Here is a 25,270-nt window from a genome sequence, read left to right as displayed (position 1 = left end):
ATATACATATATATATATATATATATATATATATATATATATATATATATATATATATATATGTGTGTATGTATATATAGCCTTTCCGAGTAGGGATACCTTAACGCGGTGAAAGGGTTTGTATATTGTCATGATTAGCAAATCCAAATCTGGAGTAATCATGGTAACCCATACTAGGTTGGTTTCCTGTGAGCAGTCAGACAAAAGTCTCCCACCGTCAACAATCTGCAGTGAAGAGCGTGCTGAGGAAAACTGGCATTTTACTATTATTATTATTATTATTATTACTATTATTATTATTATTATCATTAATTGCTAAGCTATAACCCTAGTTGGAAAAACAGGATGCTATAAGCTCGAGGGCTCCAATAGCCCAGTGAGGAAAGGAAATAAGGAAACTACAAGAGAAGTAATTAACTATGAAAAAAAAATTAAGAACAGTAACAACACTGAAATAAATCTTTCATATATAAACTAAAAAAACAAAAAAACAAGAGGAAGTGAAAATAAGATAGAATAGTGCATCCGACTGTACCCTCAAGCAAAAGAACTCTACCCCCAAGACAGTGAAAGGTCGTGATACAGAGGCTAGGGCACTATCCAAGACCAGAGAACAATGGTTCGATTTTGGAGTGTTCTTCTCCCAGAGGAGCTGCTTACCATAGCTAAAAAGTCTCTCTACCCTTAACATGAGGAAATAAGCCACTGAACAATTACAGTGCAGTAGTTACCCCTTGTTGTCAGGTGTATGAGGACAGAGAAATATGTTAAAAGAATAGACCAGCCTATTTGATATATGTGAAGGCAAAAGGAAAATGAACCATAACCAGAGAGAAGGATCCAATGTAGTACTGGCTGGGCAGTCAAGGGACCCAATAGGTTGGCCTTGGCACCAGCCACCCGTTGAGATACTACCGCTAAAGAGTTATGGGGTCTTTTGACTGGCCAGACAGTAGTATATTGGATCCTTCTCTCTGGTTACGGTTCATTTTCCTTTTGCCTACACATACACACACACACACACACACACACACACCGAATAGTCTGGCCTATTCTTTACATATTCTCCTCTGCCTCATATACCTGACAACACTGAGATTACCAAACAATTCTTCTTACTGCACTGTCATTGTTCAGTGGCCACTTTCCTCCTTGTAAGGGCAGAAGAGACTCTTTAGCTATGGTAAGCAGCTCTTCTAGGAGAAGGGCACTCCAAAATCAAACCATTGTTCTCTAATCTTGGATAGTGCCATAGCCTCTGTACCATGGTCTTCCACTGTCTTCGGTTAGAGTTCTCTTGCTTGAGGGTGTACTCGGACTCAATATTCTATCTTAATTCTCTTCCTCTTGTTTTGCTAAAGTTTTTATATCTTCTATAGGAGATATTTAATTTATTTTGATGTCGTTGCTCTTCTTAAAGTATTTTATTTCTTTTCGTTTCCTTTCCTCACTGAGCTATTTTCCTTGTTGGAGCCCCTGAGCCTATAGCATCCTGCTTTTCCAACCAGAGATGTAGCTTAGCAAATAATAATAATAATAATAATAATGATAATAATAATAATAATAATAATAATAATAATAATAATAATAATAATAATAATAATAATAATAATAATAGCAGTTGTATCTCAACAAGTGGCTGGTGCCTTGGCCAACCTACTACCTGAGGCCTTTGTCCTACAGTGGACTAGAAACAGCTGCATTTGTTGTTGTTTATATATATATATATATATATATATATATATATATATATATATATATATATATATATATATATATATATATATATACAATGTATATGTGGCCTCCAAACTCTGAAGACAGGTTTAAGGAAAAGATATAAACTGCAATTATGTTGTTTCAGCCAGTGTCATAAGACCTTTGATCAGCATGTAGCTCAAGTATGCTATATGACATTTAATTACTACCTCTATTCAACCTAGCCTCTCTCTCTCTCTCTCTCTCTCTCTCTCTCTCTCTCTCTCTCTCTCTCTCTCTCTCTCTCTCTCTCTATATATATATATATATATATATATATATTTATATATATATATATATATATATATATATATATATATATATATATATATATATATATATATATACTATAATATATATATATATATATATATATAGAGAGAGAGAGAGAGAGAGAGAGAGAGAGAGAGAGAGAGAGAGAGAGAGAGAGAGAGAGAGAGAGAGAGAGAGAGAGAGAGAGAGAGAGCAATTTTGATATAATTATCATGGTTTAGTGTTTATGTTGAAGTCTTGTTATTATCATTGGTGTTCGGATCTCATATCTATGATTCCATAAAACATTGCTTTTTAATGTAATTTAACTGCAATCAGTGAAGATATCATTATTCATTATTTATTATAATTTGATGATATAACAATAAAAAAAATTGTAATATATTCGGAATGAACTATTTTTTTCTATATATCTTTTATTACCGGACTGAAGTCCCAAGTAATAAATACGAACGAACGGCATACCTTCCGAAGTAAACAAACAACTAGGAACAGAGTCCTCCGTTTCAAAATATATTATCGGTATTCATGTAGAACATCGCTAACTACGTCAATTAAGGTAAGCCATCCGTTTAATTACTTGCTGAAACTCGTAAGATAATAGATTTAAGCTCAAATAAAAGTATAGTAAGACTGTCTTAATCCTTTATAAGGGTGTATGTAGTTGACGTAAGTCTCATTGTAGCTTATAATAGCACGAATGTTGTAGAAATAGTAGTTTAAGATCTTAAGTTGGCTATTTCTCAGTGTCCATATATCGCTAAATATCGATTTAGGTTCTTGTTTTCAATAATTTTAATATTGGAAATGAGTCAAACTCGTGCTATAATACAACGCACTGTAGCAAATAAGATAAATTTAGTTAAGAACAGGAATATTTTGGAAGTGCAAATGTGGGTGTCCTGTTTTACGTGTTTTTTAAAAGTGATTTTGGCCTTCATCGCCATGAAAAATAATTCTCTCTGTTTTTTTAAAGATGGAAGAACCCCCTCAAAAATTAACAATAATTGTAACCACAGAGGGTAACCTGTTGTTTTTTTTTTTTTAAACTAGGAAAACAGAAAACGAGCGACGTAGAATGATGCATTTTGTAATTGATCCCAATAAGACATCTGATGCCACTGATTCTTGTTGGAGTAGGGTAATGGACGTGTGATGGTTGCATGGATGGTTTATTCAAGGTTTGCAATGATGTGCCCAAGATTAGGTTAGTGGCTAAAGCCCTCTGCTCCCTTGGTCAAGCAATGACCCAGTACCATGGATACTTACTTGTTACTTGTGAGTATTCTTCAAGGCTCGACTCCGCTGCTGGTGCAGCGCTCCGTAGGGCCCCCCTCGTACATATTTTAGTTAACATCTATATTCTTGTCTGATGCACTTTAAACTCAAGTCGTAGCATTCAGGGAATAATTGAGTTTTTTTATTTCTTCTTAAAACTCTGCAGACTATCACTGTTCTTGAGATTTTCAGGCAGCTTATTATAGATTCTTGGTGCGTACGATGCAAACGCTCTAAAACCATTATTTAAATTACATATCGGCTCATTCAATCTATGACGATCATCGATTAGGTTAGGATGCGTATTTCGCCATTTTGTATTCACAAACAACCTGATTACCTTTTGGTTTATCGTTATTGTTAATTTTGGGGGTGGGGGGTCAGCTGTCTTCAGAATTGCTCATATCCTCATATAATTGGAGGACTAGTCTTTTGAAACATAAAGATTGGTCATTTTCAAAGGAAACGGGTGTTTTTCTATAGGGAAAAGTTGTTTTTACTGGGAAAGGCTTCCCCGACCGTAAGTACAGTAATACCCAAAAATGTAGGAAAATTACATTTTCATTAGAAATTCACTGCAAATACCATTGCTTGGTATAGCTTAGATTAAACCTAAATGAGATTTAACAATTTGGCAATACATTACAATACTACACTGCCAGAGGCAGAAACGCTTGGTACTGTCAAGTGTTAGGTACCATCGAGTGTTTAGTTCTGTGCATAGATGCTGTTCAGTCCCCTGTTGTTATGGTTTTGATCAGTTATTTTTCATTTTTGGCACCGATGTATACTTGACTGATGCTCCTGGTACCTGACACTGATGCTTTTGTGGTAATACAGTAGTTAATTTGGGGGAATTTCTTCTTCATTCTCCAGCAGAAAGAAATTGAAGCCTCACAAGAAGGTCTCTTGTAAGTTATCCTGTACAGCTTCAACTGACTGTTTGTCTCCCTTGGAGTCAGACAACGGTATGTACTTAAGGACTGGACATTTAGGGTCAGTCGTTCAGAGTGTAGGGTTGATGTTTCAGCTATGCATCAATAGTCTGTACAATTGGAGATGGTGCACTGAAACATCGCAAATTTTAAAAGCAATTTGTATTTTTCTTATTTATTCGAACCTTTAATAGGCGTATGATCCTGATAAAGGTCGAAGTTTTGTATTATGTGTAGGAATAGATATTCCTTCTCATTAAACAGAGACACAGGATGGCTAAAAGGTAAAAGCATAGAAAAAAAGCTATCTTACGCCTCTTTATCCTCCTCTACTAGATTGGCCTTCTTCGCCACTTCCTCCTCCTTTTCCGTCTCGTGACTCATCCTTTTGTAGCAAGAATAAGCAGAAGTCTTGCTGGAAAGCCTCTCTCAAAAGTACCCCTTTTCCCATTTTCTTGAGGAACATGTGAGGACCTCTTTAGTTTTCTTTTCACTTATGTTGCTTCATCACCTCAAGGTGAGAAGTTGCCATGGTCTGATGACTACATATGCCTCCACTCTTGTGAACATGTGCCTGAGCATGATGACTGTATAGCTCCTGACTTGTGTGATAAAGGATCCTTACACACTGTGCTTGTATCAAAGGTATTCTGATACATCTTACCGTCTGGAATGTCTCCATGCCTCTGAGTGTGCGGTTGTGTTGGGGAGTGTTTGCCTTGTTACTTACAATGCTCCCTTACCTAAAGGGAGTTGAGTAGGTTTATGGACAAGGAGTGTGATCGCTCATGGTCATTCCCATCGTCTAGTTCTTAGCATTACTTTTATATTAGATTCATCCTCAACCACCTATCTTTGTCTTAGGGTGGAATTGAAAAGTGAATAGTCTACATCATGAGAGTTGGGAGTACTCATCAATATCCTGTCTGTCATTGATTGTCTACAATGGCAAAATATACATACATACATATACCAAAGGCACCTCCCCCAATTCTGGGGGGTAGCCGACAACAACAAGAAACAAAACAAAAAGGGGACCTCTACTCTCTACGTTCCTCCAGCCTAACCAGGGACTCAGCCGAGTTCAGCTGGTACTGCTAGGGTGCCACAGCCCAACCTCCCACATTTCCACCACAGATGAAGCTTCATACTGCTGAGTCCCCTACTGCTGCTACCTCCGCGGTCATCTAAGGCACCGGAGGAAGCAGCAGGGCCTACCGGAACTGCGTCACAATCGCTCGCCATTCATTCCTATTTCTAGCACGCTCTCTTGCCTCTCTCACATCTATCCTCCTATCACCCAGAGCTTTCTTCACACCATCCATCCACCCAAACCTTGGCCTTCCTCTTGTACTTCTCCCATCAACTCTTGCATTCATCACCTTCTTTAGCAGACAGCCATTTTCCATTCTCTCAACATGGCCAAACCACCTCAACACATTCATATCCACTCTAGCCGCTAACTCATTTCTTACACCCGTTCTCACCCTCACCACTTCGTTCCTAACCCTATCTACTCGAGATACACCAGCCATACTCCTCAGACACTTCATCTCAAACACATTCAATTTCTGACTCTCCATCACTTTCATTCCCCACAACTCCGATCCATACATCACAGTTGGTACAATCACTTTCTCATATAGAACTCTCTTTACATTCATGCCCAATCCTCTATTTTTTACTACTCCCTTAACTGCCCCCAACACTTTGCAACCTTCATTCACTCTCTGACGTACATCTGCTTCCACTCCACCATTTGCTGCAACAACAGACCCCAAGTACTTAAACTGATCCACCTCCTCAAGTAACTCTCCATTCAACATGACATTCAACCTTGCACCACCTTCCCTTCTCGTACATCTCATAACCTTACTCTTACCCACATTAACTCTCAACTTCCTTCTCTCACACACCCTTCCAAATTCTGTCACTAGTCGGTCAAGCTTCTCTTCTGTGTCTGCTACCAGTACAGTATCATCCGCAAACAACAACTGATTTACCTCCCATTCATGATCATTCTCGCCTACCAGTTTTAATCCTCGTCCAAGCACTCTAGCATTCACCTCTCTCACCACTCCATCAACATACAAGTTAAACAACCACGGCGACATCACACATCCCTGTCTCAGCCCCACTCTCACCGGAAACCAATCGCTCACCTCATTTCCTATTCTAACACATGCTTTACTACCTGTGTAGAAACTTTTCACTGCTTGCAACAACCTTCCACCAACTCCATATAACCTCATCACATTCCACATTGCTTCCCTATCAACTCTATCATATGCTTTCTCCAGATCCATAAACGCAACATACACCTCCTTACCTTTTGCTAAATATTTCTCGCATATCTGCCTAACTGTAAAAATCTGATTCATACAACCCCTACCTCTTCTAAAACCACCCTGTACTTCCAAGATTGCATTCTCTGTTTTATCCTTAATCCTATTAATCAGTATTCTACCATACACTTTTCCAACTACACTCAACAAACTAATACCTCTTGAATTACAACACTCATGCACATCTCCCTTACCCTTATATAGTGGTACAATACATGCACAGACCCAATCTACTGGTACCATTGACAACACAAAACACACATTAAACAATCTCACCAACCATTCAAGTACAGTCACACCCCCTTCCTTCAACATCTCAGCTTTCACACCATCCATACCCGATGCTTTTCCTACTCTCGTTTCATCTAGTGCTCTCCTCACTTCCTCTATTGTAATCTCTCTCTCATTCTCATCTCCCATCACTGGCACCTCAACACCTGGAACCGCAATTATATCTGCCTCCCTATCATCCTCAACATTCAGCAAACTTTCAAAATATTCCGCCCACCTTTTCCTTGCCTCCTCTCCTTTTAATAACCTTCCATTTCCATCTTTCACTGTCTCTTCAATTCTTGCGCCGGCCTTCCTTACTCTCTTCACTTCTTTCCAAAACTTCTTCTTATTCTCTTCATATGACTGACCCAGTCCCTGACCCCACCTCAGGTCAGCTGCCCTCTTTGCCTCACGTACCTTGCGCTTTACTTCCACCTTTTGCTCTCTATATTTTTCATACTTCTCTATACTATTACTCTGCAGCCATTCTTCAAAAGCCCTCTTTTTCTCTTCCACTTTTACCTTCACTCCTTCATTCCACCATTCACTGCCCTTCCTCATGCTGCCTCCAACAACCTTCTTGCCACATACATCACTTGCAATCCCAACAAAATTTTCTTTTGCTAACTTCCACTCCTCCTCTAAATTACCAGTTTCTCTTACTCTCACCTCGTCATATGCCATTTTCAACCTTTCCTGATATTTACTTTTTACCCCCGGTTTTATTAGCTCTTCAACCCTCACTAGCTCCCTTTTACATCCACCTACTCTATTCCCCCACTCTTTTGCTACAACTAATTTTCCTTCCACCAAAAAATGATCAGACATACCGTTAGCCATACCCCTAAACACGTGCACGTCTTTCAATCTTCCAAACATTCTTTTAGTTATCAACACATAATCCATTAATGCCCTTTCTACTACTCTTCCATTTGCCACTCTTACCCATGTATACTTATTTTTATCTTTCTTTTTAAAAAAGCTAGCACTTATTACCATCTCTTGTTCAACACACATATCTACCAGTCTCACCACTCTCATTTTCACCTGGTACGCCATATTTCCCAATGACACCTTCTACCTCTCCAGCACCCACTCTAGCATTTAAGTCACCCATAACAACTACATAATTCCTTCTACCCAGTCCTTCTACACACCTAGTTAATTCATTCCAGAACTCATTCCGCTCTTCTTCACTTTTCTCACTACCTGGCTCATACGCACTGACAAACGCCCAACATTCCCTACCCAACCTAACCCTTATCCACATTAACCTAGATGATATCTCCTTCCATTCCACTACTTTACCTGTCATCCATTCACTCAACAATAAAGCCACACCCTCTCTCGCTCTTCCCCTTTCAATCCCAGACACTCTACCAGACATTTCACCAAACATCACTTCACCCTTTCCTTTCATCTTTGTCTCACACAAGGCCAATACATCCATCCTTCTACTTCTAAACATACTTCCAATCTCACATCTTTTACTCTCTATCGTACTACATCCACGCACATTCAAACACCCCAAAACTAGAGTGCGGGGAGCAGTCACTCTCCCCCCAGCTCCATCTCTTTGTTGCTGTCTCACAGGATACTTTTACAGGAGAGGGGGTTCCCAGCCCCCTCGTCCCGTCCCTTTTAGTCGCCTCTTACGACACGCAGGGATAACGTTGGCGCTATTCTAATTGTTTTATGCCCCCGCGGCCACAGGGGGCAAAATATATATTACCTATAAAATTTGTTATTTTAAGTTGAGGAAACACTTCTCTTGCCTTTGAGTGTAGATATATTCTTAGAATAAAACCCCTTTCTGATGACAGTAGGTAAGATGCACTGGGCTGTTAGCTTTACTAAGCAAGTCTTTTTATTTCATCCCTTTGAATGCATCTATGCTGTCATTGCTTAGGCCTAAAATGTTGAGCTACTTGAGACAACAGTTTGTTTGTATGAAACAAAATGGATTAATTTTTTTGGTTCAATATTGCCAAACTATATGTATGTAGATTCCCTTGAGTTTTTCTGATTCTTTACTTTTAACTTTTTTTTAATGCTTATTTAGATACAGCAATTTTTAAAAAGGCCATTTGAATTACTGTGTTAAGATAGTTTGATGTTGAGTATTTACAGTATATTACTTACCATAGTTTCTTGATAGATATTTTTATTATAAATTTTATTTTTGATTAATTTTTTCATTAAATTGTATCTTATTTCAGAATGTTAATTCCGGTGTTTACGTTAAATCTCGATCAGAAAATTTTACCTGGAAAAGTAACTATTGGAAAATATGATGGGGCCCACGCATGTCTCACTGCTTGTACAACAGCAGACAAAGTGAGTTATATTGTTGTTATTATTGTTGTTATTATTTTCTATTAATCTTTTGTATGGGACATAATTTTATGTTGTTATATATTCATCTCATCAGTAGTGCTACTGCCATAGGGTATTAACACAGACAGGTGTTCTATTTATTGTAAAATAAGAAAAATTAAATTTTTTCACAAGAATGGCCACCTGACTGTCCGTAAATTCAGGCTTAAAAGTGCCTGTGTGGACCTTAAAAACAATCCCTTATGTGTGTGCTATTCAATTCACGATTATCAAATTTTTCTCATAGAAAATTTTCTGTGCTGCATTCAATTTATTCTTGATTATATTTTTTATTTCATGAATGTTAGCCCTTTCTTATACTTGTATTTTTTGTGATGATATGTGCATATTTGTGTTTGGCTATTTAAATATAAAGTACTCGGGTATATTGTGATTATGGAAAGAGTTCATTTCATGGATGGTTGAGACAATGAAGGAGTTAGTAAGAAAACAGATGTAATTGAAAAAAATTGCTATACAGTACATGAACAAGTCCATTAACTGTACCTTTTATTGCCCCTTTTCCTTCTCCATCTGTTCTGTCACAACTGATCATAAAACAAGAGGACTAGAGGGGCACTTAGTAGAGTGCAGACATTTTGCCGTGGCAGCTTATTTCTCGACCTTTTGCTCGACCCTGACCTTGAGCTTTGACGTTAACAAGTATTGATTAGCGTGGATTTTCATGCACTCTAGTATTAACCAAATCTGAAGTCTATGACAACGATGTACAAACTTATTGGATATTTTGTTTGATCGTGACCTTGACCTTGATCTTTGACGGTGACCTTCCAAAATTTAATCATTTCCAGATTTTTACATAACAGTCAATCCCTGCAAGTTTCATTACTCTACAATTAAAATTGTGGAGAGGAAGTTGTTCACAAACAAACAGACACAAACACACAAAATGGGGGGTAAAATATAACCTCCTTTCAACTTTGTAGGTGGAGGTAATTAGACAGCTGCCTGCAGAATATCTATGGAACCATGTCAACACCTTTACTCTAATAAGGGTGAATTTTCTGGTGATTTTTTGCAGTTCACATAAATGGTTGTTGAATCAGTAGAACTTCAAAAGTTCAAAGTGGGAGCAAATGCTTTTTTGTTGACCAGGCGGACATGAGTCTTTTTATAGTTTATATATGACATATTTGTTTTTGACGTTGTTAGTAGTTTTTATATGACATATCTGTTATGACGTTGTTACTTTTTTTAGAATGATTTATTGTTAATTTGTTCTCTTCAGTTATTTATTTCCTTATTTCCTTTCCTCACTGGGCTATTTTTCCCTATTGGAGCCCCTGGGCTTATAGCATCTTGCTTTTCCAATTAGGGTTGTAGCTTGGATAGTAATAATAATAATAATAATAATAAAAAGTACTGTACTGGGTTTTTAATTAAGAGTATGATTTTATTTGAAATAAACTTCTTGTTAGCCACTGGAATACTAAGCTCTGGCAGAATTCTTTAATAATTTATCTCAGGCTGATTTTTCGTGTCACATCTTCAAAGCGAACAGTGTTAGTTCATACTTGGCTATCTAAATTTTTTTTCACCAGTATCTACTTTAACTTTGGAATGTAATGCGTTGAGAACCTTTTCCAAAATGCCTACTTTTTTCTATTGGTCTGCATGATTGTCATAAGAACAGTATACCAAGAGCATATTCATTACTTTCTTTTGTAGAATGATGTTTCATTGACATTATTCTTTTATTCATTCATTCCACTTCTGTCACATTGTCTGCCATATTTATTTATATCATAACTGATTGTTTTTGTGTCAGCTAATCTATATCTTACTTCTTGACTACAATCTTCTGAAAAAAACACAAAGCACACGAGCAAAACAAAACACGTCTGACCAACGCAAGTGCTGAAGAGGAATGAGGATGGGGGGTGGGGAGATGTAGGGGTAGCGAGGGGAGATGTTGATGAAGGAGAGATCTAATTGGTGAGGGATCTATGGTCGTGGTTCAATCACGCCCTAGTTTTCTATACCGACATTCAATGAGTGAGCGAGCTAGGTTTATTCCTGGCATTCCATGCATCTCTTTTTCTCTGGTATATTCAGCAATAACTATGACTTAGAAATGGTGCTAGAGGAGCATTTCACGGAGCGACACAGGTCCCTCGCCCAGAAATAGATTTTTCCTTCGTCAAAATCCTTTTTCTTGACATTGCCTTCATTGGTTCTCTGCTGCATCTCTCATCTATTTAAATGCTGCTGGAGAAGTAATACAGTATCTAATTGTGGCTGTTATCTTTTTAGGAAAATCCACATCCCCTTACAGATGATTTTAAGCCACCAACATTTATATGGGCTTGTAACTTGCTGATGATGGTCACTATTATATTCTGAGTTTTATAATCAAGACAGAGTTTGAAGTTCAATCATTGTTACCTCTCTTTGACATCAGCTGCGTTACTTTGTGTCATTTTATCTTTTGCAAATTTTCAGTTCCCCTTTAAGGACATATTCTTTTGGAAACCCCTGTGAGTTTTAATTGTGACTCATTACTCGTGTTCAATTACTTTATGATGATGATAATTGCTATAGAGAATATGTCAGATATGTTGGACTATTTGTTATGTGAGTGAAGGAATGGAACTTGCTGTACCTAGAGAAAGCCTCCTGGCCAGTATAATGGTAATGAGTTTGCCTTGCATTCGCATGGCAGGAAATCAATCCTGCCTGGGACCGTGAATTGAAACTATGTTTCAGCACTTATTATAAACCATTTTGCTCTTTACAGTGGATATTATTTTTGCAGAGGCTGAAACTAGTCAAAAGACTTTTTAGCAATGTATAACTACCGTTGTTTCCTCTAGCAAAACAATGGCGTCCTCCACCGTGGGTGTCTCTCTCTTTGCCACCTGCAGTAACTCCTGCTCTCCTTGGGGCGTTTGGGTCTCCCTGTTAAGGAATGGCTTACGAGGAGGCTTCTGTTAGAGGCACACATAATTCCCCAGGGGTTGACCACGGTCTATCCTTCCAAGACTGGAGGTAATGCACCGAAAGAGTTCTCGTGCCCTTAGCTGTAGCACTCAGTGAATCTGCTCACCCTTTGTTCCTGCAGCTCCGTTGTACGAATGAGAACAGTTGTAGACTAGTTTCCCTTGGGGTTACCAGTCTGGCAATTCTCTTGAAAAGAATCCAGAAACTGACTATGGTCACATTTCAAAACTATCAGCTTATGATGCGTACCCCCAGCCTAAGCGTGCTCAACATATTGAGTGTTTGCAAAGTATTATACATGGAGCTCCACACAACTAGCTTCATGAGTATTATCCCTTTAGAGGTATTGCCACTGATGGTTATACCTGCGACCCCTTGTGGTCTCCACCTCTCCCATCGACAAGTCTTGTGAGCTATAACCCTTTGGGCTTATTGCCACATATGGTGATGCCTGTCAACCACTTGCAGTCGCCACCTCTTTCCATCGTGACGCCAGGGTACAACGAGTATCATGAACAATATCCCTTCGAGGTCATTGTAGCAGATGGCGGTGCCTGCCGACTGCTTGCTGTCGCCGCCTCTCCCATCAACGAGGCTTGTAGGCTATAACCCTTCCAGGTTATTGCCGCATATGGTGATGCCTGCTGACCGGTTGAGACTGCCGCCTCTCACCACCATAGCCGTAGGGCACAACAAAGCTCATGGAGTTTTGTGAGGTCAGGTCCTTCGGGACCCCGCCTCGGCCTTTCCTCCCCTTACGGAGAAGAGCCTGTTTTTCCTGTTGTGCGTTAGCGCATAGCAAAATCTTTCTCAAACTTGCTCGCCACCATATGAGCTCGTGCCTTCTTCTAAAGCATGCTAGACAACTTGTCAATCTTCTCTGAGAGCGTTGGCGAGTGTTTGTGTCCTTTTCTTTCTTGGGCAAAGGAACCCCTTTCATGCGAGAGAGCGAACCCAGACACTAGGAGCTAAAGTTCTCTGTCGAGAGTGTGGGCAAGCTCCTCTAACATATTTATGCAAAAGAACAAATGCTGGCATTATACGCTAACAAGCTTTGCTACCTGACGAAGGTCTGGGCGAGCTCCTCTAACCTTTTCATGCGAGGAGTGAACCCACACACTGAGCATTAGCAAGGTGTGCGGGGCGAGATCCTTTTGCTCATGAGAGTCTGCTCGACCTCTCAGTGCTGGCAAGCATCTGTACCTTATTCATATTCATAAAAGAGAGCCCTCAGCCCACCCAGACACTAAGTGTTAGCAAGGTGCATGGGCAAGTTCCTCTCGTTGATGTGTGTTTTGGAAGTATTTGCTTGTGACCGATTGTTTGCTTGACAGCGACCAAATAGGGAGGTTCACCGTACTGTAATGTCATTATCCACTAGAGATTACTGGCTACTTTGGTGTTTACTGATCTGTAAAGGGACATACACGACCAACTTCTGTATTATCAAAGAAAGTTGCAGTACAGGGTTCACCACCCCTTTATGAAACAGTTGCTTGCAACTGATTGCATGACTCGACAGCGATCGACTAGAAATATTTACTTGTTAAGCAACCTCTCTGCACCCTCAGGCACTCCGATTAGAGTTGATCTTTCGCTTAAGAGTCAAATGATCCTTGTTTCTCTCAATTGAATCTTACAACCCTTTAGATTTTGTCAAAAGACGCAATCCCCAGGTAATGCTGGCTGACCAAGTAGCCAGAGTTTGTCCCAGTTTCCGATGAATCGAAAGGGAAGACTAGTTTTCTCCTGAAAGGGTTGCTTGTACTGTACAACCTTTCTCCTGCAGCCTTACTCTCCTCATTCGGTCACCATACAATACTTGTAATAAAATTTTAAGTTACATGGCAGGTCAGGTTTTTCAAAATTTTTTGGGTTTCCTTAAAAAGTACCGTATGTCCTACATTAATTATGATGTACAGTACTGTAATTTGATGATTAAATCATAATGATTATAGTGAGGATTATCATATTTCTTATAATTATTTGTTCCTATTTTATAATTATAAGTTTGTTTTACTTGTGTTATGTTTTGATTTTAAAATTACGATCTGTAATCTCCTATGTAACAGAAATTGAAAGCCATTAAATTTATCCAGGATGTAGATGTTTCAATCATAAATATAGTACTGTATTGCAGTTAGGTTTAGTGTTCCTATAACTTTTTTTTTTACTTTTTTTGGTTTTACTTTGATAAGTAAATTATAAGAAACTGATAATTTTTTGCCTTTCAGGTTCTTATTCACAATCCACATCAAAGACTTGGTGTGTCGGGGGGACGTATGTCCCTAAGCCAGAGTAGCTCAGAGACTTCTTTACTCAACATAAATCAGACAGTTTCTGCTATCACAGCTGGTCGCCTGACTGTTTCGCAGCTATATGATACCTTAGTAGTTGGAACTCCCACCAATGTTTTAGCCTATGATGTACAGAACAATGCTGATGTATTTTATAAAGATGTAAGTATTAATAATATGGTATTTTAATATGAAATAATCAGGTCTGTCTTCTATGAAAGTAAAATGAGATTTCTAAAGAGGAAATTTATTTTGTTCCCATGTGTATACAAACATCTTGTCCTTTAAAATAGGGAATGTCTTTAGCAGAAGTGGTGTGCCTGTTAAAATCATGAACGAAGTACTTAACGTTAGGCATTGAGCGTGGGTGAGTAGCCCCTGCCACGCGCTTATAAAAAACTCCTCACCTTTGTCTTCTGTTGCAATGAGTATGGACGTATTCAAGGCTGTTTAATCTTTAATCTTTTTCTTACCTCTTAGTTTGAATGGTTGATAATACTATACAGCTTCCTGTTGATAATGGAATAAAGCAAGAATACATATGTTGGACCTGCATCGGCTAAACCGCCAATAGACTTAAGATCATGGTTTTTTTCAATTATCCACTTTTTACTGAGAGTAGATCATGACCTTCCGTTTGGCGTGTGTTTTCGTTAAGGTGTGGGAAGGCTGAGTTATCTTCGTCGTTATTCTGGCAAGCCCATGAATTACTGAAGGGACTGTCTACCATTTTTCCTTCTTTGAATTTGCTGCTTGCTGAAGCCTCAGTGCATATGCCCCTGTCCTAGGGTCTGGGAGCATGCTTTAGGAGCAGGGAGAACTGATCTACATTGTTTTTCATGTTCTGTGGAATGAGGTGATTGCTGCATTCTAACATAAGCTAGAAGCTCTTTGTTGCAGACAACTGGCATTGAGGGACCTCCTAGTTCTTGCAGGTAGGTACCCAGTGTTTTTTTGAACAATTAGGTAGTGACACCAGTGACCTTGGGACTATGTTCATGTGTCACAGCCTCTGAGGGCTGTGCTCCTTGTTCTCCTGGCTACCCAGTAGCCAGGTGAGACAGAGTTGCATGGTCTTCACCTATCTGGGCTTACTGCTCCTTTTTTGGATATGGTGCTGTGGTATCCCGAGGTCGTGTTTGCTCATTTCTGATGGCCACTGGCTGTTGGTAAAAGAGCCATAACCCAGTCCCTTCTCTCCACATCGATCAGAGGAAAGAGAAGTGGTATTTATTTTGTCTCAGTCTTGATCCATAGTAGAGATCCTTCCCTCTGCGATGACTACTGGCATGGTCCGCATCAGTCCCTGATTATGTCGCAGGTTTGGTCCTTTCGTGGGAAGAGGGTAGATCTCTGGGGCAGTCTGCTGGACCTTCTATTTCTGTGAAGTACAGTCATGGGTACTCAGGTTCCTTTTGCCCCACCCTTGGATTTGTACCAACAGAACTAGAAAAGTCTGAGTATGAGTGTGCCTTTGTGGATGTTCTTGCGCTCATCTTAGTATAATGAACTAAGTGATGTGACCTTGATGGTTGGACCCATGTGTATATAACCTCATTGTCTTGTTGAATAAACTTCACTTGCATTCATCCCCTCACCAATTGTGCGAGGTGACTGTTAGGTACTAATAGAGAGGTGAGATGAATGCAAGTGAAGTTTATTTAACCAGACAACGAGCTTATATACAGATAGTTGAGAGCAAGAATGATAAAAAATTCAAATAGTATAAAACATGTAATAGCAAGATTAAACAGGTTTCTGTTTTCAGTGCGGGGAGAGTAAGGGATAAAAAAAACTAATAACATTATTGTGTACAAGCATTTATGAAACTTGTGGTACAGTGTCCCTTCAGAGGTCAAGGCCTTCTCTGTTGCTGCCTTAATTGGATTTTGCAAGTTGGTCCTGAATTGAGTTGACAATCAGATCAGTGGATCTGAGAACACTCGCTTTTGGTCAGCCAAGCAAGATCCTGCCACACCTACTCTCGAAACAGTGAGGTTTAGTGTGTCAGTATCTGCTATGTCACCACCACTGTTGAGGGGACTCACCATGAAGAGGCTCAAGTCCAAAGGCACATCATTCTCGGCCACTTGAATTGGTGGATATGAGCTTCTGTCATAATCATCTTGACTTGACGATGGTCAGACATGGAATATCCTTTGCAAGGTCAAGGTGTTCTTGACCCCTGAATCTTTAGAGAAATACAGGAGTACTGTGCTGCCAGATGGGAAGGCTTGCGCAACAGTCATTATACCAGTGGGCTAACTGTGTTTTGCAGAGGATCTCTGCTTTGGTTTCCCGACTCTCAAACCAAGTGGGTCTAGAGGTGGTGCTCACCTTTTCTGTCTCTGATCAGGTCATCTTGTGACATCTTTTTGAAGGGATCTTGTGCGTGCACAACCCTTTTGAGGCACCCAACCTGGCAGGTTAGGAAGGGGGAATCTGATGTCAATATTCCCCCTCTCCTGTCACCTCGAGTAGTGGGATGCCTGTCATACCTTTAGCATCTTGTCATGTGGCTGAGTTCTGGGTAGCTAGTGTCTTTTAGGATGGGGGCTTTCTTCATTTTCTGGACCATTGCCCCTTGTCCTCCATCTCACAGTCCGATAATGTTCTTGATTACCCTAGTTCAGCACTGTTAGTGTCTTTCATCTACCTTCCTCTGTAAAGAATCTCATTCCACTAGGGCACCTTCAACAGAGATCCTTTCGGTGGTATTTTAAGGATCTTTTGCTCACCTCCAGAGATCCCCTGAATTATTCTGTCCCAGGGAGACAGGAATCATGGGCCAATCTTCTTGGTGGCTAGATAAAGAAGATCTTATCAGGGGAGTCCCTTTTGACTTTGCACCTCTAGACATGCAGCTGTTCCCAGATGTCCTGAAGGATGGTTTTGACATTCACTTGGGTAACCTGGTTGTTTGAGGTGTGTGATCTGTAGAAGTATGTCTGCAGTTCCTCATCCTGGAATGCAAGAAGCAGCATCTCTAACTGCAAGCTCTTCAAGAATGTTTGAGGAGGCTCTTGTTAGTGATGATGTGTGCCATCTCCACCATATTAGTCTATGTCAACAAGCAAGGGGACCATGGGGACCATGGTCTTGTTCCCCACCCCCTTTACAAGTTGACAAAGCACATCTGGGTGTTGTACCAATGCAGTAAAACTCATCAAGGTACGGTCCAGGCAATAGGAATATACTGGCATACAGTATGTTGCCAGTGGTATATATAGGTTAGATGTCCAGATCCATGGGCAACTTTCGAGGACATCTTTCAACACACATGAAATCACCAATCAAGTGTTGTTCACATCAGGCCTCAGGATGACTCTGGTTGCTCCCAGATGACCATATACCAAATATTTCACAATCTTTTAACATTTCTAGAGATCAACCCATTTCAGCCACACCTTCAGAGGTACCTCATTCCATGAATTTACTTGCACTTTATGGTTGGAGGCTATCCAGTTTCTCAGTGAAGGCTTGTAGAGAGGTTTGCACCGAAGGTTTCTGGATAACTACAGTCTGATGCAACTGTCAACCATGGAAGGTGGTCTATCTTCTGTTTAGAAGAGGTATTTTTCTGGTTGTAACTTTTGAAGAGGATCTGACATCTTGTGCCTGAGTGTTAGCATCTCTTCCATAGCACTGGCAGAACCAAGAAAGAGGTGTTACGGAACACATCTGTTTCTGACTTTGTTAGACTTTTAAGAGCATACACTTTGACCTTTTAGTGGGTCGAGGTATCATCTCGATGTAGAGCTCACGAAGTTGGGTTATCCCACTTAAGACTCCAAAAAATTTGCAGTTGGACAGGTGATGGAGTTTGGCGAATCAAACATCCTTCAGTCTTTGTCAGGGAGTATACCAATAAGTACTTCGACTCCTGTTCTTGACCCTTTGGTGGTTGCATTAGTAGTTATGTAGCCAGCTCAGCTCCCTTACTTCGATGTAAGTCAAGAGGAAAGGTAAAATGACTGGCTTCCCTGCTTCTTTCATTCCCCTTACTTGGGGATAAGGTTTTGTACTTTTACACACTGGATCTAATGTTGATGCTGATAAGCTACATTGCTGAGCAACATTCTTATTAGACTGGCTCTGTAAAAGTAGTTTTCTCTATTCTCCTTTTATGATAGGGAGAATGGTGGAATGGACAATTATCCTTTTGGCAACATGCACAAGGCTTTTATTTCTAGACTGCATCTTTATTTGTAAGAGAAAGATTCTTTTACCTTTCAAGTAATGGCGAGACCCTGTCAACGTACTCATCCCAATGATGGGCTGATATAAGGTTGGTGGAGTTATCCCCTTCACTCCCATATGAGACCAACGAGATTGGCATTCGTAGGTAAGAACTAAATATTTCAGTTTTAGTGGGATTTCCTACCCACCAATAAGTGAATCTCTCTTTGAAATGACGAGAGGTTTGTATTCTTGTAGGAAAAAATTACATTTTAAAAGTAATTTTTATTTTTCCTAGTTATACAAACCTGATTCCTTTTGAATTAAACTTCCAACCTCATCCACCCCTCTCAGTCCTGTGTCGTAGGTCAAAACTGAAGAGTCTTTGACAAGTGTGTGGGCAGGGTTCCTCACTTGCATTCACTTCTGTCTTTAACTACCTCATTCACAATTTCAGGAGACATTATGTTCCAATGAAGACATGCTATATTTTAAAGGACATGTTTTATAGCTGGAAAAATACAAATTACTTTTGAAGTTTGTTACATTTTGATCAGTCTTACTTGAAGTCACACTGTTACTACTGTAATACTGTACCTCACCCTACTCCATTAATTAGTTCCAAGAAACCCGAAATAGGCAATTTCCAACGTATATAAAGTGACTATGTTTTTCTTTTTTACATATGAAGACAAAAAAGCACCGGTACTTATAACCTATATAAGCCAGATACATACATTAATGAAAACAGCATAAAGTGGATTTTATTTTTGCACTTAATACTTAAGGATGAATGAATTAAAGTAAGAGTTGAACCGACATAAAGTGCTGTATTACTATTTCTTTTATTTTGAGCACATTCGTCTCTTAACATTCGAGGTTTTAACATTTGCAGATTTGATTGTCTGTGAGGAGTCCCAGGAATACTCTATGTAAAGTACTTGTTTTTTTTTTTTTTTTTTTTTTTTACAGCTTTTGCTCAAAAAACGTGTATTTTAACATTTAATTTACGTATGCTGTGCTAATTTGGACCTTTTCCACAAGTTTTGTGCTAATTATAATGTTTATAGAAATATATAAGGGAATTTAACAAGTTACATAAGGTGCATTATTAAGGGGGGAGAATTTATTTGTGGATTTTGAAGACCTGATAATTGAATACTGTAATGAACTGTTATATACTGTGTACATTTTTTTTTATAGATTTTCATTGCTGGGCGATATTTTATAGTATCACATAAATGATCTGTGAAAAGTAATTACGTTTACATTTAAACTTAGGTATCCGATGGAGCAAATGCCATCTCCATTGGCCATTTGGGACGTCATCCTACTCCATTGGCTCTTATTGGAGGGAACTGCTCTATTCATGGTTTTGACGCTGATGGTCGGGATCCATTCTGGACAGTTACAGGGGACAATGTTACCTCCCTAACGCTAACCGACTTCGATGGGGATGAAGAAAACGAAGTAAGTTACATAGAGTGTAATTAATGGTAGGAACTCAGTGGAAGAATCTTTGCAAAAATTCTTGAAATATTAAATTTAGGTTGAATTGTTACAGGTATAGTTAGTACTAGTCCACCAGTTTGCATGGATAAGTTAAGTTTTTGAGTTTTTGCATACTAATGATTTCGAGAATTTTCATTGTCTACGTATGTGCAAGGTTTAAGGAGAACTTTGATGTCAAGGGCGTTTGATTTATGAATGTATTTGTGACCACACTACAATTGGTATGCAAAATATAATCTTGGATATACATTTAAAACTACAGTACATTTGTTTTCTTACCTATGAAATTAACATTCTGGATTCATTCTTTTTGTAACAGTATTTTGAATTTTTGCCTGTTCACTGTATTCTTATTCTATTGCAATGGATAGTATAAATTAGTTGTGTGACAAAGCATTACATATACCGTACTATAGGTGTATAATTTAGAGTTGTTATTGATTTCATCACAAACTCTTCACTTTTATGGAGTCTTTTAAACATCTGTTGGAAATTCATGGACACTTCACTGATGAATGGGTATAGGTCAATTAGCCGCCAACAATTGTCAGACAGTAACAATTCACCATAGATGACAGTTCGCCACCAAATAATGATTTACAATTAAGGATGAAAAAAAAAAAACATGCGAAAGAAAAAACTTGATTTAAAGAATCATATTTATTTTCTCAAAAATGATGTCATGCAGAACATAGTTAAAAAAAAAATTCATATAATTTCATTACATTTGAAAATTATGTGCTATACCTTGTAAATATTCAATACAACTTCTCTCGTTATCATATTAATAAACAATTTTCTTAATTCTTTGGTCCATATTTTGGTACTTTTTTCTAACTTAGTGGCAGGTTCATGTCCTGCAATTAGATGTTCTTTATACAAATCTCTACCTTTTTGTACTTTGTTTAGTGCTTCAGTAAACTTCCATAGTGTTGGATGATGGCTTCCTAGTTCGTAAGAGAGTTTTCTGTGACATGCTTCTGCATAGTTAGTTCGATCTTCATCTTGTTGTTTCATAAACATTCCATAAACTGTAGGGGAATAACGAGTTCCTTCTGTTACCTCGTCTGTTGTAAACACCCATGTGATTACACTCAAACCAAGTTAGTATAGCTTCTAGTTCTGAGGTCAAATTATTTACTAAGGCTTCAATATGAGAATCAAGGTCAACAGCCATTATAAGATATGAAAAGGTACCGAAGTTTTTTATTCTAAAAACTAAAAAAGTTAACATAAGTAATACTGGTAATTAGCAATATTTATTCTTAAAACTAAAATTAGCAATTTTCAAGGAGTGGGCTATTAGTAATTACATATAATAATATTAATAGTTTAATTGTGGCAAATAATAATAGTTTAGTCATTTTCAGGGAATGGGCTCTTAGTAATAACATCTACAGTATTAGTAATAAAAGTTCGCCGGTGGTGAACTGTGGGCGACAAATTGTCTGTATCCGCCGATGAAGGAAGAAACTCTCCAGCTTTACCATGTGATTAATCCACTCCATAATCTACTTCACTTGTCCAGCATTAATTTTTCTCTGTTGCTATGATGACTAGTTACAGTTCATTTTCATGACCTGTTACTGTAGTTATTAAATGTTATCAAATTTATTTTCTTGTTTTGTGACAGTAATTATTGATCCATATTTGTACAGATGTCTGTGGTAGCATTTCTGAATCCATTTTAATAACTATTTTTCAATATTAATCTTACCCGATGATCATGTAGCTGTCAACTCTGTTGCCCGACAGAAATCTAAGGTCGGGATACGCCAGCGATCGCTATACAGGTGGGGGTGTACACAACAGCGCCATCTGTCGAGCAGGTACTCAGGTACTTCTTGTCAACAAGAACTCAATTTTTCCTCTGTCGTGCCACCGGCAAGACCTACTTGGATACGCTGTTGATTCTGGAGTTGTTTTTCACGATTTTGGTGATGTATTCGCTCTAGATTTTAGCCTTCGCTATTCAGGAATCTTTATCATTAGCTTAGCAAGCTTTTTGATTAAATTTGGATTAATTGTTAACGAACTTTGCTAGATTTTGGAATTCCCCCTTGACTATTTCTACAATTCAAGATGTCTGACCAGTCTCAAGTCCCTAAGTACAGGCAGTGTAGCGTTAGGGCTTGTTCTAGGCGTCTTCCGAAGGCCTCCATAGATCCTCACACCGTTTGTTCCAATTGTAGGGGTAAATCCTGTCAATTGGAAGATCGATGTGAGGAATGCGCTGGGCTTTCGGAATTCGATTTTAACGAATTCCTTAAAAATGCACGTAGGCTAGAGAAGGATAGGATCAGGAGGAGTTCTTCTCGCTCTTTTGATTTTTCCTCTCCCCATGCCCCTCAACCTATTCCTTCCCCTGTAGTGGTGACTCCCGACCCTGCTACTAGTGCTCAGCCCTCCATGGCGGACATGATGCGTGCCATTCAGGCTCTTGGTGACAGAGTGGAGTCATTAGCTAATGACCGGAATCAGCTTTTGGCAGATGTCAAAGAGCTGAAAGCGCAAAGTGCAGTGGGAAGTGTTGTGAGTGCTAGTGAAGAGAAAAGTGTCAGTGTCAGTGTTGCGCATGAGGGTACATCTGTTCGTGCCAGTCGTCCTCCCAGTCCGGGACCTCTTGCAAGCTCCCAAGCCCAGGGTAGAAGCAATGTCGAAGGACCAAAGGGTTCGGCAGGCCTTGATCAGCGTACGGATGTACCCTCAGTGGTTGCGGACGTATCTGTCAGAGATCGTCCCATCCACAAACAGACGAATGAGCCCTATCATTCCTCGTCTGTGGAAGAAGTTTCGAGGAAGAAACGTTGGACCAAGGTCTCACGACCTCTCAAGCGTAAGGTCCCTTCCGAGCGAGTCCAACGGCCCAGGTGTAGCCACTGGGTCAGTTCGGACTCGCCGCAGTCTTCCGAAGACTGCACACCTCCCAAGAGAGGTAGAGTGGTTCCGCAGCAGGCAACTACTCCGTCTGTTGCCGCACCAACCACGGTAGATCCTAAGTGGTCCATGCTGCAGACTATGCAGTCTCAGCTTGCTTCCTTTATGCAGGAGTATTGTGCTGAGAAGGTTGACACGGCACCAGTTAACCTACAACCTGCCACGGTTGTGCGCTCAGCAGATACTGCGGCTGCCTGCTCCCACACTCCACCTGTGAGAGCTCCACCACCGATGCGCAGTCGACCCTGCCAGACGCATGTTCATGCTGCACCCCTCCGTTGACATGCGTGAGCTTCCGCATCAGCAGTGGGAAGGTGCTGTCGAGCTGCCGTGTTTTGACACAATGCGGCATGCTCCGCAACCCATGCGGCATGCTCCGCATCCCATACGGCATGCTCCGCAACCCACGGCAGTCCCTCCCACGCACCAGCACTCTGCTTTTGTTGTTGCCAGCTCGCAGACTGACCAGCAGCGGCATGATGTTGGATCCGCAGCAGCTACGCATGCACCCGTGCTGCCGGATTCAGCCGTTCAGCTTTCTGCTCCACCTTTGCCACTTCCTACTCAGCTTTCGGATGATGGAGCATCTGATGACGAAGCTGCACATTTGGACGATCCGCACTCCGACTTAGAAGGACCCAAGTCTACGCCTCCCTCCTTAGACTTTCGGAAAGTCCTTGCCTTGTTCAGGGACTTGTATCCGGAACAGTTTGTGTCTGCAACCCCTCGCTCTCCTCCCTCCGAGTTTGCTCTGGGCATGCAGTCAGCAGCTCCTGCCTTCACCAAACTTGTCCTCGCACGCTCATCCAAGAGAGCGTTGAGGGTTATGGGAGAGTGGTTGCAGTCCAAGAAGCAACTGGGAAAGACTGCTTTCATCTTTCCGCCTACCAAGCTTGCTTCCAAATCTAGCGTCTGGTATGCCACGGGAGAGGAACCCGGCTTGGGAGTTCCTGCCTCTGCCCAGGGCGACTTCTCAAGTCTGGTTGACTCTCCCCGCAGGCTGGCTATGAGACGATCTAAGATTTGCTGGTCCTTTTCTGACATGGATCATCTGTTGAAGGGAGTCTTTCGTGCTTTTGAGATCTTCAACTTCCTCGATTGGTGTTTGGGAGCGTTAAGCAGAAAGACTTCCCCTTCGGATAAGGACTCTGCCATGCTTATCATGTCTAGCATGGACAAAGCAATTCGGGATGGGTCTGGTGAGCTTGCGGCTTCGTACGTGTCAGGAGTGCTTAAGAAGAGAGAACATCTTTGCTCCTTCTTGTCGTCTGGGATCACTCCTTGCCAGAAGTCGGAGTTGTTGTTTGCTCCTCTCTCCAAGTGTCTCTTTCCGGAGGAGCTGATCAAGGGGATGGCTGCCTCGTTGATCCAGAAGGATACCCATGACCTGGTGGCGTCCTCCGCACGTAAGGCTAAAGCTTTACCTTCCGTGCCTAGACCTTTCCGTTCTACCGCAGTGGACACACCAGTGTCTAGGTTCATCCCGCCCTTTCGTGGCAGAACCTCTAGCAGAGGAGGTACCCGTGCCGACAGTCACCGTGGCAAATCGAAGAAGGGTTCCAAGTCCTCAAAAGGCAGAATCTGACTGCCTACCTCTCCAGACAGCAGTGGGAGCCAGGCTCAAGAACTTCTGGCAAGCTTGGGAGGGCAGAGGTGCAGACGCTCAGTCTGTGAAGTTGCTAAGGGAGGGGTACAGAATTCCGTTCTGCCGCAGTCCCCCTCTAGCAACGTCTCCCATCAACCTCTCTCCCAACTACAAGGAGAAGGACAAGAGGCTAGCGTTGCAACAAGAGGTGTCGCTCTTGCTACAAAAGGGAGCGGTAGTCATAGTCCGGGACCATCAATCCCCGGGCTTCTACAACCGTCTCTTCCTGGTAGCGAAGAAGACAGGAGGTTGGAGACCGGTGCTGGACGTCAGTGCTCTCAATGCTTTTGTCACCAAGCAGACGTTCACGATGGAGACGACGAAGTCGGTCCTAGCAGCGGTCAGGAAGGAAGACTGGATGGTCTCGTTAGACCTGAAAGACGCGTACTTTCATGTCCCCGTCCATCCAGACTCCCAACCTTTCCTAAGGTTCGTCTTTGGAAAGGTCGTGTACCAGTTCCAAGCCCTGTGCTTTGGCCTAAGCACGGCACCTCTTGTGTT

General features: G+C 40.6%; 1 protein-coding gene across 1 annotated transcript in view; it reads left to right on the top strand.

The window, feature by feature from the left end:
- Nucleotides 1-2,488: 2,488 nt before the first annotated feature.
- LOC137624247 (Bardet-Biedl syndrome 2 protein homolog) overlaps nt 2,489-25,270 on the top strand; it is a 110,182-nt gene continuing 87,400 nt past the window's right edge. Inside the window, exons 1-4 of the mRNA XM_068354759.1 lie at nt 2,489-2,590; nt 9,082-9,199; nt 14,434-14,658; nt 19,957-20,145. Of these exons, the coding sequence (XP_068210860.1) occupies nt 9,083-9,199; nt 14,434-14,658; nt 19,957-20,145 (531 nt within the window). The 5' untranslated portion in view covers nt 2,489-2,590; nt 9,082. The remainder of the gene's footprint in view (nt 2,591-9,081; nt 9,200-14,433; nt 14,659-19,956; nt 20,146-25,270) is intronic.

The sequence above is a fragment of the Palaemon carinicauda genome, chromosome 31 (genome assembly GCF_036898095.1).
Source record: "Palaemon carinicauda isolate YSFRI2023 chromosome 31, ASM3689809v2, whole genome shotgun sequence".
In the NCBI taxonomy this organism is placed as follows: domain Eukaryota; kingdom Metazoa; phylum Arthropoda; class Malacostraca; order Decapoda; family Palaemonidae; genus Palaemon; species Palaemon carinicauda.
This window is presented reverse-complemented; position numbering and strand designations above follow the sequence as displayed.